At 25.0% G+C, this 18,445-nt stretch overlaps 3 protein-coding genes across 3 annotated transcripts; 1 reads left to right on the plus strand and 2 right to left on the minus strand.

Annotated features, from left to right (window-relative positions):
* Positions 1–376: 376 nt before the first annotated feature.
* On the minus strand, positions 377–3,487 carry OCT59_004015 (uncharacterized protein; the record flags this gene model as incomplete). The annotated part of the gene is made up of 4 exons (XM_025323289.2): positions 377–1,558; positions 1,640–1,872; positions 1,954–2,976; positions 3,058–3,487. The coding sequence occupies 4 exons, from the start codon at positions 3,485–3,487 to the stop codon at positions 416–418; spliced, it is 2,829 nt and encodes a 942-aa protein (XP_025176657.2). The 3' UTR covers positions 377–415.
* A 611-nt stretch (positions 3,488–4,098) lies between these two features.
* Positions 4,099–5,919, plus strand: OCT59_004016 (uncharacterized protein; the record flags this gene model as incomplete). Its single annotated transcript, XM_025318212.2, has 1 exon — positions 4,099–5,919. The coding sequence occupies one exon, from the start codon at positions 4,099–4,101 to the stop codon at positions 5,917–5,919; it is 1,821 nt and encodes a 606-aa protein (XP_025176656.1).
* A 1,107-nt stretch (positions 5,920–7,026) lies between these two features.
* On the minus strand, positions 7,027–7,752 carry OCT59_004017 (uncharacterized protein; the record flags this gene model as incomplete). The annotated part of the gene is made up of 5 exons (XM_066148006.1): positions 7,027–7,072; positions 7,147–7,196; positions 7,267–7,395; positions 7,503–7,537; positions 7,626–7,752. The coding sequence occupies 5 exons, from the start codon at positions 7,750–7,752 to the stop codon at positions 7,027–7,029; spliced, it is 387 nt and encodes a 128-aa protein (XP_065996645.1).
* Between the last annotated feature and the right edge of the window lie 10,693 nt (positions 7,753–18,445).

Below are 18,445 nucleotides of genomic sequence, written 5' to 3' on the forward strand. Positions count from 1 at the left end.
AATCCTAATAAATCATTATACTGACAAAGTGACAAGTTGATTATTCTGATAATTTTAGAACAAAATTATAAAATTTACTATATTTAAACTAAATATTACATATTTGCAACAAATTACTTTATTAGAATACATATCATTAAATTTACAAAATTGTTAATATAATGACTTAAAGATTTTGTTAAAAATTACTTTACATCTTTGAAAATAATCAGAAAAAAATTATTATTAATATTATTTTTTTTTTATATATTGCAAATATTACAAAATAAAAAAAATCATGCAAACTATATTACAGTATTTTTAAACTAATAATATTAATAATATATAAATAAAAGTTAAATATCAATAAAACACTATGATGTAAAATATAATAAAATAAATTAAACAATGATTTTTTTTATTAACTGTATTAATTTTAATAATTATAATAATTTTGTTGCCTATATGGATTATATGGATTTATATATTGTTGTCCTGATGAAGGAGATGAAAACTGGTTTGAATAATTAAAGTTATTTGTATAAGCTGAAGTATTAAATTGTTTTTGTTGTAATTTTACTCTTAAACTAAATTTTTCCCACTTTTCCTTTTTTAACCTATCTCTTTCCCAATTTTCCCAATGTTTAAGTGGAACTTCAGAAGAATTGAATAATCCTTCTTTTGTTCCATGACCATCATTATTATTTTCACCTTTAACTTTTCTTGTTTCGCCCCACGAAAAATCATCAAAGTGCCAATAAGCATATATAGGTAAAATTAAATTCCATATAGGTAATGCTAATAAATATATAAACATCCAAAAAATATAAACAAATTTTCTTGTTGTAATTAAAATTAGCAAAGCAGGTAATCCAAGAATGGATATTAACATTAATATTGGAATTGCTTCAGAAAAAGTCTTTGGAGGTTGTATAAAAGTTGCAATAATTAAGCTATAAGTTAATAAAACTGCGATCGGTAATGAAACAGATCCCATTAATTCCATAAAGATAACGAATTGCATAGAAAAACAAAAAGTTCCACAAAGATTTCTAACTAATACAAGTTCCATAAGATTATGAATTGTTGAATTAATCCATCTACGTCTTTGAGATAATAAAACTCCAAATTTATCTGGTACAATAGTTTTACAAACAGCTTGAGGACATAACATCATTTTACGATGTGGAAAATTTCTCAACATGAGCGTTGTCAAGAACCGATCTTCTCCAAGAAGTAATAGATTCTTTTGATGAAGAGTGTTTACACTATTCTGAGAATATTCTTGTACGATTTCTGGTTTCGTTAAAATTGGAACCCAAACGTTATCTTTACGAGTTTTAAGCCGATACATAGAGAAACAACCTGGCAAACAAGTTACAGCGCCGAATACTGATTCAAAAGCTTTACCTAAATGGTGAGAAATAAAATATTCAAACACTTGAATACATGTAACCCATGAGTCTCGCTTATTTGCAATACGGGTCTCTCCGCAAACTCCCATAATTTGAGGATCGTTACACATAACATTAACGAGTAATCGTAAAGAATTAGGATATATTTTTGTATCAGCGTCCACCTTTTTGAAAAAAAAAAAATCAACAAGGAGACAATGAATTTGTTGTATATATAATATTGGAATATTTGAAAATTTATTTACCATTAAAACAACTTCGAAAAAATCTGGTGTCACTTTCATAAGGTGAGTAATCTTACGGAACATATCATAATCCAAAGCGGACATCCGGTCATTGTACGTAACGCGACTGAATAAATTCATTAAAATCACTTGAGAATCACGTTTTCCACGATTTCCAGGTTTAGGTTGGCATTGTTCTTGAGAATTTCCACATTTTACAAGAGTAATCATTGGAACTCGGTTATTTTTATAAGCTAAAGGAAATTTTTTTTTTTTTGATTATAAAAATAATGTTTAACGTGTAATTCAAAAAGGAAATCTTTTTTAAAACTTACGAAAATAACCGGCATAAACTTTAGCAGTGTTGTTTTGTTTAGCACCCTCGCCAATTGCAATGTAACTCATCGGCCGAGGATTTTCAAATTCTGGAATAAGTTCCATCATTCCTATACAAATATTCGGAGTACTCCTCAAATTTCCGCTACCAGTAATAATTCCATCACAAATTAAAAACAATAATTTCTTGTCATTTGGGTAATCAGTAGCGGCTAATGATTCACAAGTTGTTCTTATACCAATTTCACCTTCCGAATAACATGTAACTAACAATACACAGAATAAATTGTTTCCAATTTTACTCATTATTTTACTCGTATTAGTTGGAGTCTTAGAAACCCTAGAAGTTACTTTCACTGGTTTAAGAGAAAGTCTTGGTAAAATAAACCAATTAAAAACACAAGCCAATAAAAATCTTACAAATACAACTCCTAAGATGGTAGTCAATGAAATATTTAAGAAAAGTAATGACGTAAAACACCCAATAGTTTGTTTATCAATTTTTCCAGCAAAATATTTATCAACAAGACAATCAACAGCACCTTTCGTTTCTGGATTGTTATATAATAAACGCGTCGCATCCTTTCCTTTTGATTTTAACGTTTTACGAACAATTATATCCATTAAATCATTATTTACTGGATCTGGATATGATGTGATATAGGGTACTAGATTTAATACATTCCCATTTACAACCATATAATATTTTAAGGGTATAAGTTGATCCCAATCATAGCCCACCATTTTTGTCGTATTAAAAATATTTAATGAATTTAGAGTTTTCTTAATTGGAGGTTTCAAAACGCAAATATCACTTTTTGGACTGGAACAAGGTTCGTGACTAACAATTGTAAAATTTTTAATGCCACGTTTTACGCAAGGTTTAATTTCTTGATTTTCACGAGTGAAATAATTTGTAATGTCTTGTCCATTTCCATGTTTTAATATGTCGAAAATAGGAAGTTCTGGGGGTACTTTTGCATTTGTTACATCAAATTGCCAACCCAATATTCCAAGATGTCCTATTTATTATTAAAGATAATAAGAATAATTTATCAGGTTCATATAAATTTCGGTTTTTATCGGATACGATGTAAAATTACCTGGTGTTTGATTAAAACTCGAATAAAAATGGTCATTATCTTCTTCAGAAACAGGACAAATAAGCGAAGAAAAACCAACAGTTAAAAAACCAACCGTGCCACTCAAGAAGAGAAAAATAAAACATAGAGTAATTTTTTCACGCCATGCTTGTCTTGATGGTCTATCATGAAGACCTCCTATTGAAGATAATAAAGCAGGGTGTGCCCAGAACGTTACTATTCTAGAAAATATCACCCAACAAGTTTTCTTTTCTTGAACTTTTCCTGTCAAAAGGGGAGCCTTTGGTTGATGACGTTCTGGCTTATTTAGTGATTTAGCATGACTTAGATTCTCTCTAATCATGGCACGGTTTCGATTTATGTAAAAGGATGAATCGTTAATCGTAATCGGTATTCTTGGATGTGTGCTATTTGATGAAGGTGATGACATTTTTAATATATAATTAATTAAAGAACGTGAACGAGTTTGCTATAAACAACGAGTGAAGATTATTAGAGACTCGAGTGCAATCGATGGAAGGAAAAAAAAATAAGAAAAAAAAATAAAATAAAAAAAAGAGAAATAATTATAAAATAATAATTCGTCTCGTATCGCATATGAATATTTTTTTTTTAGCGAGAATCTCTAATTTCACATTTGTATCACAAACACTTATTTCGGTATTAATTATTAATTTTAAATGGGAAAAAAAATAAATAAAGATCATCGAAAAATGCTGATACATCATGATATAGTGATATAAGATCTTCGGAGAATAGATCTCTAATTTTGGAATTGTGCAGGATGACGTATGACGTTTTATGTTTTACTGCGTCATGTCGCGCATGGTATGAGGGGTGGGTAAATTAGCAAACTGGTAATTTTTGTTTACAATTGATCACTTGACTAAAAGAAACCCCTAGGTCGTGTAATATCCATCCCTTAATAATAATTAATTATATAAAATCCATTCGTTACCATTTTTTTCCTTATCTTTTCCTCTTTTTCCTTTTTTTTTTTTTTGAAAAAAAAAAAAAAAATTTAATTAATTTAATTGAAACATGTCACAACCATCTTCACCAATTTCACCAACGAAACCAAAACGTCGCAATTCGTTAAAGGAACAATGGGATACAACAACAAAAGTTGTTAACGTTAAACAAAAATTTCATTCATACGTAGTAGATAAATATACGGAATTACAAAAAGCAACATTCACGAAATGGGTTAATATACAGTTACGTATGATTGATATTAATCAATTAAATTCTAACAAAAAAATTCCAGAAATTAAATCAATTGATAAAGATTTCCGAGATGGAAAAAAATTAATTCAATTACTTGAAATACTTTATCCAAATGACCCAGAATTACCAAAAATTGAACGTGGTAAAACGAGACATCATCATATTGCAAACGTTAATAACGTGTTGGAATTTTTAAAAAAACGATTGGATGAAAAAAGTTTAATTGCATTAGAAGCTATAGGAGCAGTAGATATTGTTGATGGAAACGTTAAATTAACTTTAGGTTTAATTTGGTTAACAACTTCAAAATTTTTAAATATGTTTAGCGTACAATTTGAAGTTACTGAAGAAGAATTAGAACAGGTTGAAGAAAGATTTAAAGAAAGTATTAAATATAAGAAAGAAAATAATAATAAATATAATGATATTCAAAAATTTTTGTTTCATAATGATGATGATCTTTCTTTTGAACAATTTCAACAACAATTTAGGTCACATTTTGTTGAGGAGGAATTATTAGATGTTCCTAATACCATTATTGAGGAGGAAGTAGATATTGAAACTTTATTACATGATGATCATTCAGAGCAGAAAACATTTACAGAAGATAATTTAGAAAATTCTTCCACTTCCTCACAAAACAACAAAACATCTCAACCCCTCCCTTCTCAAATTAAAGTAACAATTCCTTCACTTCCCACTCCAATGGCAAATAAGCGTTTGCAAGATTTATCAAAATCCGAAAAACGATTGTCATTACCAATATTTCAAACTAACAATAATAATAATTTAACCATAAATCCTACCAAAATTTCATCATCTAATTCAAAACCATTTAGAACTTTACGTTTAAATTCTTCACCAATAAATTCAAATACTTCTAATTTATTGTTTTGGATTAATATGCAATTAATTAATTATTCATCATTATTACCTTCATCAAATTATCCTCTAGAAGATTTTATAGGATTGAACGATGGCATTGTATTGTCAGCCTTAATTCAATATTTGAATATTGAATGGAAAATGGATGATTTAAATTTATTAGATCCCGATGATATTAAGAACGACAAAGATGAATTTTGTGAAGAAATAAAAACAAAAGAAAGATTATCAAAATGTTTTGATATAATCGAAAAAAAATTAAATGTACGACAGCCAAAAGCATTAATCTCGATGTTAATTGAAAAAGATTACAATGATAAAGAAAGATTAAAAAGAACTGGGCTGGCTTGGAGTGTTTATATAAGTGAAATATTTTTGGCCATAACTAAGTCTAAAAATCAACGAAAAGAAATGAAAAGACAAAATAGATTATCAATGCTGAATAATATAGAAGAAAATAAAGAGGAAGAAGAAAAAAAAGGAAAGTCCAAAGAGCATGTTGTTAGGATTATTGATTATGATGCTATACATTATCAATCTCCAAGTAATGATAGACATAAAAAACACAAGAAGTCAAGAGGATGTCTTCCATTTTATACATCAAATGATGAAGATTCATTCTGGACACCTTCTGCAGCCTCATTAATTGTAATGATATGGGAATGGACCTTACATTGGTTATTAACTGATGATGATGATGATGATGATGATGATGATGACAGCGATACGGATTTGTTTTTTGAAGTATAGATTATAACGTAATTTTTATCTTCAATAGTGTTTTTTCTTTATTTATCTATTTGTATTAATTTGTATTATATATATATATATGAATATATTAATTTTAAGTTTCTATATTATTTATTAATTTTATAATAGCAATCAATTGTATTATTATAGTAGTATATAAATAAGCAAAATTTTGTATATTATATAAAAAACATGAGTTATTTTTATTATTATTATTATTATTATTCAAATCCGCAATGTTTCTTTTTTGATGCAAGTTGGATCTATTATCCAGTATCCACACAATTAATGTGATTACACCTATAAAACTGTGTAAATGACAGGGGATAAACACTTCAACATGTACCCATAATTAAGAATTGCATAATCGGTTATAATTAGATAGAACAAAGCGAATTCACTGCCAACTAATAGTAACGTAGAATTGTTTTTATTGTGAGAATTTTCAAAATTTTTGCAGATTTTCAAAAGTAACAATATACTAACCTAGAATTGACATGTCGAAGAAGGGGAGAATCCTTCTCTTTAATGGTGATTAAACATCATTATTTTGTAAGAATGGTAAGAATGGAAAAGGAGTGTTCCCAAACCGGTCCCTCCCGCAAATGTATCGTTCTTGACCCACCACGCGGTGTTGACTTGACCTGCATAATATAAGGAGGGTCAAGATGATGGTCAATTCCGATACTTTTGCGTCCCTCCTTCATATAAACACGTGATAATCAACACCCAATTCGACAAAAAAGGTAATATTTATTTTGTGAAAATGTGTAATAAAGATCATCTGATTTTTTCAATACAAAATTTACACTTTCTATATTCGGATGACAGTATGGGTTATATTAAGTGTAAGTTTAGTAAGAAATCTAACGATTCTATATATAAAAGATAAAAAGGATTGAGAAACTTTATAATGATAAATTAAAATGAAATAATATAGTATGTTTAATTTTTTTTAAAAAAATTGTCTATATTAGTATACGGAAAAAACATTTTTAATATTAGTAATATTAGTAAAGAAAAAAAAAAAGTGATACATATTTAAAAATTAAATTTCCTTTTTTAAATCAAACATACAAAATTGACCATTCAAATTAACCATTCAAATTAACCATTCAAATTATTTTCGATCTCTCTAGATTCTTGAATAAGGCTAAAGTACATTTATTAGTTAATAAATAAATAATAAACAATGAAATGAATCAAATAACAATATTAAAAATTTACCCGCAGCAACAACAAAAACAATGTGTACAACAATCTCCTCCTAGGGATCCCTACAAAAAAGGGATCGGTATTTGATAATTTTTTTTAAAAAAGAATTATGATTTATGAATGAATACTTACTTTTATGTTATATTTTCTTCTAACATCATATCTTGAAAGAGCTCCAAGGATACATGGACAAAAAAAACAATATAATATTGAACATATAATGTTATTATTCTTTTTTGTAATATTTGAACGATTTTCTCCCTATAAGAAAAATAAAATAAAATAAAAATAAATAAATACAGTAAATAAATAAATAGTAAATAAATAAATAAATAAATAGAAAATTTAAGACCACATAATAAACCTACATAAGTTACACATGGACAAATAAAAGTTTTCGTTGCTAAAAGAAAATAAATATGTGTGTGTATCATAAATAAAATATAATTATTTGTAAATTGAGAAATGAAAGAAAGAAAATAATTTGTTACATAGGAAACAAGCGTCATGACAATCTCCAAGTTTATAACTCCAATCCTTTTCTTGAATATTTCCATTTTGATTATTATCAGGACCAACGCTCATTTGTTCAGTTCTTGGATACGAAGAAGATGACATATTGTAGTTGTTGAGAGAAAATAAAATTTAAGAAGGATGAGGGAATATTAATCATTCGAATACTTTAAATATAAATATAATATAAACATATCCACAGTCTTGGCAGTCTTGGCAACACGAGACAACCGGATTTATGACTCGTTCTATGAGTTACTAATTTTGTCAAAATCCAGGCTTATTAAACCATAATATGCACATTATGATGAATATGACACACGTTATAATCTTAATTTATGGCAGTGAAATGGTCCCAACAAACAGTACGAGGAGTTATAAAAAGAAATTTTTATGATAATCGGTAACATTTTTATTTTGACTTTAATGTTTTTTACCAGTTATTTTCCTTATTAGTATACAATTTAAAAATTTCTAAAGTGAGATAAGATTTACGGTCGTTTTTATCATTTTTATCATTGAAATTATTCTTTTGGTTCAAAAAATCACAAAAAAAAACAAATAACGGGTAATCTATATGAAAGGAAAAAAAATAAAAGGATTGGTTCAATGAAATAATTTACTATAGATATATATATATAGATAGATATAGATAGATATATATAATTGCATAATAGAACCTCTTAACAATTCCAATTAAAGCTTAGTAAGTAGTCTGTCTGCAGTCTTTTAGTTCATTCCTGCAGATATTGTACATAAATACATACATTTTTAGAATGGATTAAAAATGTACAATTTTACTACATTAATATTTGTCACATTTGACATATAATAATTTATATATATATTTTTTTTTTTTGAGAAAGAAAAGAAAAGAAAACAAATGTCTTTAATTAACGTTCATTTATTTGATCTAAAATAAACACAAATAAATTTGTAATTTTGGTGTTACAATGAAAAAATCAGGCGATAAAAAAATTTTGAAGATCGGTGCAATCGTGTAACCACGTAGATAAACAAATGAAAGATTGTCGCAGTAAATAATAACATTAATTGACCAACGCGTTCGAATTCAGAATCTGGATTTGAGTTTAAAGATTTTCAAAATAAAAAAAATAAAATAAAAAAGAAAAAAAAAATTTCTTATTAAAGAATTTTAAATAAAGGAAACTCTTAGATCCAATAGATAAAGATAAAAGATTTATAGATGTAAAAATAAGTTAAGCAATAATTTCGGAGAAGAAGATTAAAATATACACCGAATATTAAACCGTGATAAAATGCCTTTGTTGATCCACGCCACCGGATAAGATATTTGTCGTACATTTTCAATCGCGTAATTCGATAATCTCAATCATTAGAAATTCTTTATTCTTTTGAGAAATTCAAAGGGTTATCTATCAAAAATTTGTAACTGTACCTGACACACGATAAACATTGATGTAGTTAAAAGAATAAATTTGTTTCCCCTTATGCAATACAACATTAAAGAAATTAACATGTCTTATACCAAATAAATTAAACTGATTTTCCAAACAAGCATAAAATGGGTTACATTTGTTTATTTTTTATTAATTAAAAATTCATTTTGTTACAATACAAAAAAATTTAATGATTGTTCTTTTAAATTATTATTGGATCCTAGTTTCAATTATTAACCAAAACCAACGTTTTTAAAAACAAATATTAAAGTTTCTTGAAAATAATGTTGCATCATTGTTTGTAAGTAAAAAAGGAAATATGTTGTATGTTTTGATTTATTATGTAATGTATAAAAAAAAAAGATGTCATAATCTAATAATTTGTAATTAATTATATGACTAATACAAATCGAGTAATCCCCTTTTTATTTTTAAATACTCTAATTTCTCCTTTTGTTCTCTTGTTTTTTTTGAGAAGTCTAACAATTTCGAATTAAACAGATCTTTTTTTTTTCGTCACAATGTAAATCTTGTCATAATGAGTATTCACCTACCGATTTTTAATTCCAGATATTATTATGTTACGTCTTTCGCATTGTAAGTGTTATATTTTTCAAAATCATTCAAACTCATTTAAACTCATTTAAACTTATTTAAACTTATTTAAACTCACTCTAGATCTTTTATCGTGAGTAGTTTACTTCCTCGATTACTCATGAAATTTGTTAATTAATGGTTAGTAATTGTTATTATTAACATCTTTAATAAACCTTTTTTTTTCTTATTATTTTATTCTTAAATTAGGAATTAAAAATCATTCTTTCGAAGGTGTTTACTCCTTTTTATCGTATATTTCCTATCTTTTTAGGATTAAATTTCTTGTTTTTTTTATCTTTTTAACATTTCGGTTAAAAAAAGAATATCGTAGATATTTTATCCATTCATTTCTGTTCATTAAACACAACAACAACAAATCCAAGAACATTTTATTTTTTTATGAGATCTATATTTTATAACTTTATATGATGATATTCGACGATTATAATTCGTCTATTCTTTTTTATTCTTTTTATGCAAATAATTCACGTGTATACTTTTCTATTTTATGATTTAGTCTCCTTTTTTTTAAAAAAAAAAAATTATGCTTTTCTTTTTTTTTATTATTTCTTTTTCATTTCTTATTATATATCGGAATATCATTCAGCGAAACAGACATGATCAAATAAAATTATAAAATAACTTTATATAAGATTTTCTACAGGTTTATTTTTCTTGTTATTCAGAATATTAGAATATTTCTTTTTTTCAAGTGGATGAAAAAAAAACGCGAAATCATATTCAAAATTTTAGTAAGTCAATTTCATTTTTATTTACATATATTTACATTGTTACATTATGAATATCCAAATTACTTATTATAGTTAATTATCAATTAAATCACAGTTAATAATTTATGGTCAACAAGAATTCCGTTTTTTCGATAATTAAAATTTTATTTCATTTTTTTCTTTTTTATTCCTAAGATACCGATACCGGACATCTCCCTTATTTTATTTTAGTGTATTTCAATTTCAATAAAAAAAATAGTTTATTACATAATCTTTATAAATCAAACGATGTCTAGCTTATCTAAGACATTAACTGTTAGGTTACGTTACATTACTTTGTGGGTATGTTTATCATTGTCAGTTTGGCCAGCATTATTTAAATTCTCAATTCAACTAACTGTCCTAAATGTGATGTTCGGAAAAATGTTTTAGATCTAATAAATATTATTTTTGTATTACAAAATAATTAATTGAGTAACTTTCGGAATTTTATATTATGCAAATGGATGTATGAATTTATTCATTTGTTATGAATGGAATCGAAATAAATGATTTTTATGTATTTCGGATTATAATATTTAATAAAGGTCTGTATTATTATTTACTTTGTGAAATTTATGATATTTGATATAGGTTTTAAATTATAAAATGTATTAATGATTCTTTATAATATTTATAATATTTATAATATATATTTATTCTGGTATTCCCAAAAATGATAAACAAATGTAGTTTGTTAATCAATCGGAATACTAAAATAAGAAGAATTTCATATTAATCGATTCGTTTGTTTCGGATCTTCCGCGATCCCTTTTGATCATTATTCGATAATTCGTTTGATCATTATCCCATAATCCGTTTGATCATTCATTTGTTTGATAATCCGGTTTTTATCTAAAATTTACCATATTTGGTTTTGTATTTAATTTTGATAGTCCGTGAATAATCCGTAAACCATTACTAGTTCCATAAAATAGGAAATTCTGTAGACTATCAAATTTAATTTTCTTAATGAAATGCTTAACTTTAACACCATATAAAGAGTTCGATTTTTTTTATGATTGTTAAGTTATTTATTATATTAATAATTGATACTTTTTAGAGGGTGCGAAAAATTTATTTATAATGAATTTTATCTTGATTTTGTATTACTTTCATTTTTATAGTAATGCTTTAAAGTCATACAGTAAGGGTCAATGAACTTTATCCGTTATTTTTTGTAAAAACTCCGTAAAAATTAGCCTTTCACGGATCCATTCACAGAAAATATAAAAATCCGTGATATAAGGTTTATATTAATTCCAGAAATATGAGCCTTTTACGGAAAAAAGAATATCGTATTATCAGTTATCACAGTGTAGATCCATTTAATTTTGTATTATGTATTTATCTAAAGAGATTTTGTAAAATCAAGCGTGCGCATCTTTATTAGCCAGATTTCATGATGTTACACAAAAATTTGTGATATATTTCCTATTTTAATTTTGAAAATTTAATAGCAAAACTCAAATATATATTTCAATATTTTAAACTCTTTTACTCTTTTTAGACGTTTTACAAAATAATTTGAATATTAGAGAGGTAATTCGGAAGTTACATATATGTTAAAATTTCTCATAAAATAGTAATATTATACTTTATCTATTATGATTATTTTATTCACTCTGTATTTATTCTTATTATTTAATACAACTACTTTTTACTGTAACAGCCTATTGAAATAAATAAAGTAACAAGGTAAATGTTTTGACCAAATATTTTTATAAGTACAGGATTTTGAGAGGGTTTCTTCTAAGCATTTTGGAGTTTTTTTTTCTTTTTATAATAAACTAATTATATATATTTTTCCTATTTCTTTTAGGAGTTATTTTGTAAAAGTCATTCTATTAAAAGCTTAAAGAAAAGAATTCTATAATTTTTTATTATAGTAAGAAATATAATTTAAATTTTGCTGATTGAAGTAATATATTCATTAATTTTTTATTATTTATACATATATACTAAACAATTATTTTACATTTATTACATTTATTTGAAAGAAAAAAATCTACCCTAATTTTAAAATCAAAAACTATTTGTATTGAATTACTATATATGTGAAGATATTAATAATTAAACTTAAAGATAAAATTATTCATCAATTAGTAATTGAATTCATGTAATTTTTAACCATTAAATAAAGTCAATGTAAAATTATGTTTCATGTTTCTAACATATATATATATATGTCAAATTATTTAAATTTCACTAAAAGAATTATATTTGATTTCTAAATTAAATGAATGATATTAAAGTTTTTCAATTTTTTTCTGATTTAATTAAATTTTAGATACAAATATAACAAATTAATATTAATTATAATGTAAAGTTTGAAATATATTTGTTATAAAATTATATAGGTAATGTTAATTTAAAAAGTTACTACATATGAAAGTTAATTAATAATAAATAGATTTTTATAAAAATAAGTATAAATAAAATTTAAAATAAAATTATTATATTTTTCAGAATTATCTAATAAAAAAGATTATAATACTTATTGGATATAATCTCTAATCTGATAATCTGATAATCTTTTTATTAGGTAATTTATATAGAGATAGTAAAATTTTAAAGCAGGATAAAATGTTTGCAAAATATGTAAATATATCAATATTTAGAATTTTCAATATACAGTAATATCTTGTAACAGTACTTTATATTATATGATAAAATTAAAAATAATTATCAGTAAAATTCATGTAATAATATATAAAGTCTGCTATACTAAAAAAAAATAGAATATAAAAAATGGATTAACTTTTTTTATAATAATATAATTCATCTTTGAAGTATAAATAATTTCAATGATTTTTTATAAAATTTTTGATTTAATCTTATATATATATTTATCCTATTCATTATCCCTTAAACGGTAATATCAGCAAATTTACTTGCAATTTTTTAAAATAAATTATATTCAAATACAAACTTTATCAGTATGATTTAGATTATCCTATAATTCTGCAATTATATTGATCTATATTCTTAGCATCAATTGTATAGTTTGATATATAGCTAATTACCAAAATTAGACACAAATTAACCTTAAAAAAATAATATTAGAAATTTTATATAATAAATTAATTTTCTTTACCATAATATTCTGCTTTATTACAAAGTATTTTAATATACTTATTTATTTTATTATAAAACTTCAAACCCTAATAAACAAAATAGAGATAATAAAATTTAATTAACTTTATGCATTTTTTACAAGTTTACACATGTCGAAAAGTGAAAAATCAGTCACCAATCGGTGACTAATTGGCATTTTCGCCAAATACCGTCACCAATCAGGCAGTTTGCTAATTTTTAATCCAGTGATCAGAAAAGGATGAAATATAGCTCATTGGAATCGTCTCAATAAGACGAATCTAATGGTAGTAAAATCGCATCTCTAGGATTAATAGTTAATAAAAAATTAAATAAAATATAATTGATACATTTTTATTTTTATATTTTGCTTAATTTCTCATCAAGTATTAATCCTAGAAATGCGATTTTACTACCATTAGATTCGTCTTGTTAAGACGATTCCAATGAGCTATATTTCATCTTTTTCTGATCACTGGATCAAAAGTTAGCAAACTGCCTGATTGGTAACGGTATTTGGCGAAAATGCCAATTGGTGACTGATTGATGCCTGATTTTTCACTTTTCGACCTGTGTTACAAAAATAAATTGCCAGTTCTAAACATTAAAAATCATAATAATAAAAGTTGTTTCTTATAGCAAAATATATATATTTTATTAAGTCAAAGTTAAATGCAAAATTTTTCAAAATTTTTTATCATTTAGCAATTATAGAGATTTGACTGTAAAAAATTATAATATTTAAATAGTATTAATAAACTATACAGTAGTACATTATTTTAAGTATTTTTAAGAAAATTTTAGCTAAAAATTTACTCTGCATTATGTATTTTTTAAGTAACAGTGTTTTACTCTTTGAGCATGAAAACATATTCTATCTGTTAGCATTGTAATAAGTAAATGTTAGCCTTCAAAAATAACTTTTTTGGAATTTTTAAATGTCATATTTTAATGAAATAGAGCCGGTTTAAAAATAATAAAATAAAAAAAATAAAGTTTCATTGCTATGAAATATTATGATGTGATTTTTACAATTAAATTTATATGTATTTAAGAAATCCGACTCTATTAGTTTGTGTATGCTTGACTTTAATATCATAAACAGTTATTAAAAATGGAAAGTTAAACATGCATATAAAGTTATAGGCAATTTAATTTTACTAGTAATTTATTATATATTAATAAAAATATATAGTATTAACCAATATTATGATTTTAAATAGAAAAATTTAAATATAAAACTTTTTTTAAATGATTTAAATTTAAGATTCTAAAATATTAATAAATTATAAAATGATTGACAGATGATCAATAAAAAAATCCTTAATAAGGATGTTTACTATAATAGTTGTACTATATTTGTGATTAAACTAATATCGCACACTTTAAAGAACTATGTCATAAAACGCATTTTAAGTATTAATTTATATACTTTTTGTCAAAATGACAAAATACTAATTAAATTTATTTTGACAGATGTAATGTATTTTGACAGATATAATTAATTTATAATAATTTTATAATAAATAGTGAATTAGTCTATTTACTGAAATATAACATAATTAATTAGCAGAGAAGTATATTAATTTAATATAGTGCTAGAAGTTTATACTCAATAATCATATGACTTTGTTTTAATTTTTCTGGAACTAACTCTTAAGCATGTGACTAAAGATCAGCCAATAAAAAGCTGAGATTTTGTGAATTTTAGAATATCAGAATTTTTCACATGTATAGCGTTATGTATTTTTTATTTTAATTTCAAAAGAAAAAGATAAATTCAGCAATGCAAACGCTATTAATACTGCTATTAGAAGCTATATCATAAAAGCAATTAAGTATTTATTAATTAGTTTCTTTATTATTATTGATTATGTATCTAACTGCTCCATTATTTTTTTAATATTTTCAGGTAAACGATGATGCGATTTATATTTGCTAACAACCCACTCGGTGGCAGCGCAGAAAATCTATTATAATTTAACTGGTTTTTCCAGTAAATTTCTGATAAAATCAGTAAAATCTTATAATCCCAGAATTGTTCTGGTCGTGGTGTAGCAGATTTTCAGAATATTTTGTAAATACTGGAAATTTCATTTAATAAATTTATATTGCAAAAAAGTTTTTATCTTTAATTTTATTATTTATTATTTCAGTAGTTTATTACAATATGATTATTTAGAGCCAGTACGTCTTTTCTGGTTATTCCATATTGTATATGCATAAATAAAAAAAAGTTAAAAGATTATTATATATTTAGTAATACCATCTAAAACCAGAACTTTTTTTTAATTCCATACCGGTTGAAAAAATAAATTTCCAGAATTTTTATATTTAACCAGAATTTTTCCAGAATTTTTCCAAGGTTTTTTTCCCGCGCTTCGTGATGCCTTACCTTCCAATCCTTTATCATATACATCCACGTACCTTCACTATTCGAGTACTACAAAAAGGTGTAGAATAGTACCACTGTGATGAGTAGAGTATAGTGACATTTGGCAGTGTGTAACATAATGGGTGTGAAGTATACGCAAGTGATAAATAAACACTCACAAGTTCAGTCCAGTGGTTTGGCTAGAGTGTATTCATCACTGTCATATGCTTCATACCTTACCTATATATACACTGCCAAATATCACTATACTCCACAATTTGCATGCAAACTTATGGATAGTAGTTACAGAAACACCAATGAACACTAGTCAAAAAAGAAATATTCGGCTTTAGTAAAATTCAGCCTAGCACAGAAAATCCATTATAATTTAACCAGTTTTTCTGGTAAATTTCTGATAAAACTGGTAAAATCTTATAATCCTAGAATTGTTTTGATCATGGCGTAGCAGATTTCCAGAATATTTTGTAAATACCAAAAATTTCATTTAATAAATTTAGACTATTTCTATTTATACACTACGTGTGTAAACACATATCATGTGATCGTTGTCATTTTTCAGTGATCTGCATAAAAATTTCCTATTTTGGAAATTTGTGTAATGCATTTTCATTTTTACCGAGAAATATAATTTCCTTTTTGGGTTGTATAACGTTACTCTGATATCCAAAATTGGAAATTACAGTAATTTTTGGCTGGAATTATTGGAATTATAAAATTTGGCCGAAATTATGGTATGTGTAAGGTTGCTTGTCTAAACCTCTTCAAAATTTTACTATATATTTATTATAGTTTCGGCAGAGTTTCAGCAGTTTCGGCATTTATAATAAGTTTCGGCAGTTTCGCCTTTCTCCAAAGTTTCGCCAGTTTTTTAATATAACTTTAATATGGTTTCAGCAGAATTTCGCTTTTCGGCGAAACGCCATCTTGCCTAAACCCCTAGGTTTTGGCAAGCAACCTTAGGTATGTGTAATAAATAAAGTTTTTCCTACCGAAAAAATTCAAGTCCCTAGAATAAATAGTAAAAATGGAAAACTATAGGGGTGTGACATGAGTGACAAATTATAGTCACGTGATATATGTTTCACACACTAGTATACATTAAGAAATTATCATAAATTTATATCGCAAAAAAGTTTTTTATCTTTAATTTTATTATTTATTATTTCAGTAGTTTATTACAATATAATTATTTAAAGCCAGTACATCTTTTCTGATTACTTTATATTGTATATGCACGAATAAAAAAAAGTTAAAAGATTATTATATATTTATATATTTGGTAATACCATCTAAAATCAGAACTTTTTTTTAATTTCATACCGGTTGAAAAAATAAATTTCCAGAATTTTTATATTTAACCAGAATTTTTCTGAAATTTTTCCAAGGGTTTTTTCTGTGCTGATTCAGCTTATATTTGACTAAATTAAAAAATTTGACCTCAATTAGTAATGATCTACAATTAGACAACATGCATGTTAGTCAAATATTTACATCACACATTACGCGTATCAAAAGTTTAAAAAAATTCTTATACATTCTGTTTTAAACTTTTATTCCTCCTTTTCCTCATCCTTTGGCTCTATAGACGTAGGAAAAAAAAAAATTTTTTATTATTTATTTTTTAAATTTTAGTGGTTTTGTCTTTCCCTTCCCAGAATGCTGATCAAAACTATGTAAATGGGAGGGGGAAGTCAGTTTTTTTATTTTAGAAACGTTATAACATTTCTTTTCTTAGTTTTTTTTATTTATTACGAAACCCATTTAGTTCAGAAATACCTGCAAGAAAAAGAAAGATTTGTAAGTCGAATCTTAGTTTTTTTTTTAATATTATAGAACAGTTTGTTTACTTTGCTAACCATTCTTGTTTTTTTTATAGATTACAGAAAAATGAAAAGGAAAGGGAAAACGAAAGGAAAAGGGAAAACGAAAGAGAAAGGGAAAATGAAAAAGAAAAAGGAAAAATGAAAGGAAAAGGGAAAACGAAAGGAGAAAATGAAAGGAAAGGGTAAAACAAAGGGGAAAATAACGTATTTTTAGGATTCGTAAATATTAATTTTAAATTTTTTTTTTCTTTTTATAGGTTTCAGTATCACAGGAGGGCTTTCGAAGAATAAATAAACCCAAAAATTTGTAAGTACGAACGATTTTTTGGGTTTTTTTTATTTTTTTAATATTATGAACAGTACTAACCATTTTCATATGGGCTGATTTGTTTACCTTTAATTAAAATATTAATTTTATTACATTTTTATTATACAAAATACTATATAATATACAGTAAATTGGAAATGAGTATTAAAAAATTTTTATTTAATGTTATTATACTATAATTTGGTAAATATTTCTTTTAAATTAATATAATTCTTAGCACTTACTATATATATTAAAAATTTGTATCTCAACTTAAAACATAAATATCTCCAGATCCAGTGATCCAATTGGCAAGCTCTTTTTTTGTTCATATAGACCAGATTAAAGGCTTTCCAAAGAGCCTAAATTTATAAAAAATGGATCAGTGG

Source organism: Rhizophagus irregularis, chromosome 12 (assembly GCF_026210795.1).
Source record: "Rhizophagus irregularis chromosome 12, complete sequence".
NCBI classification, from domain to species: Eukaryota; Fungi; Glomeromycota; class Glomeromycetes; order Glomerales; family Glomeraceae; genus Rhizophagus; species Rhizophagus irregularis.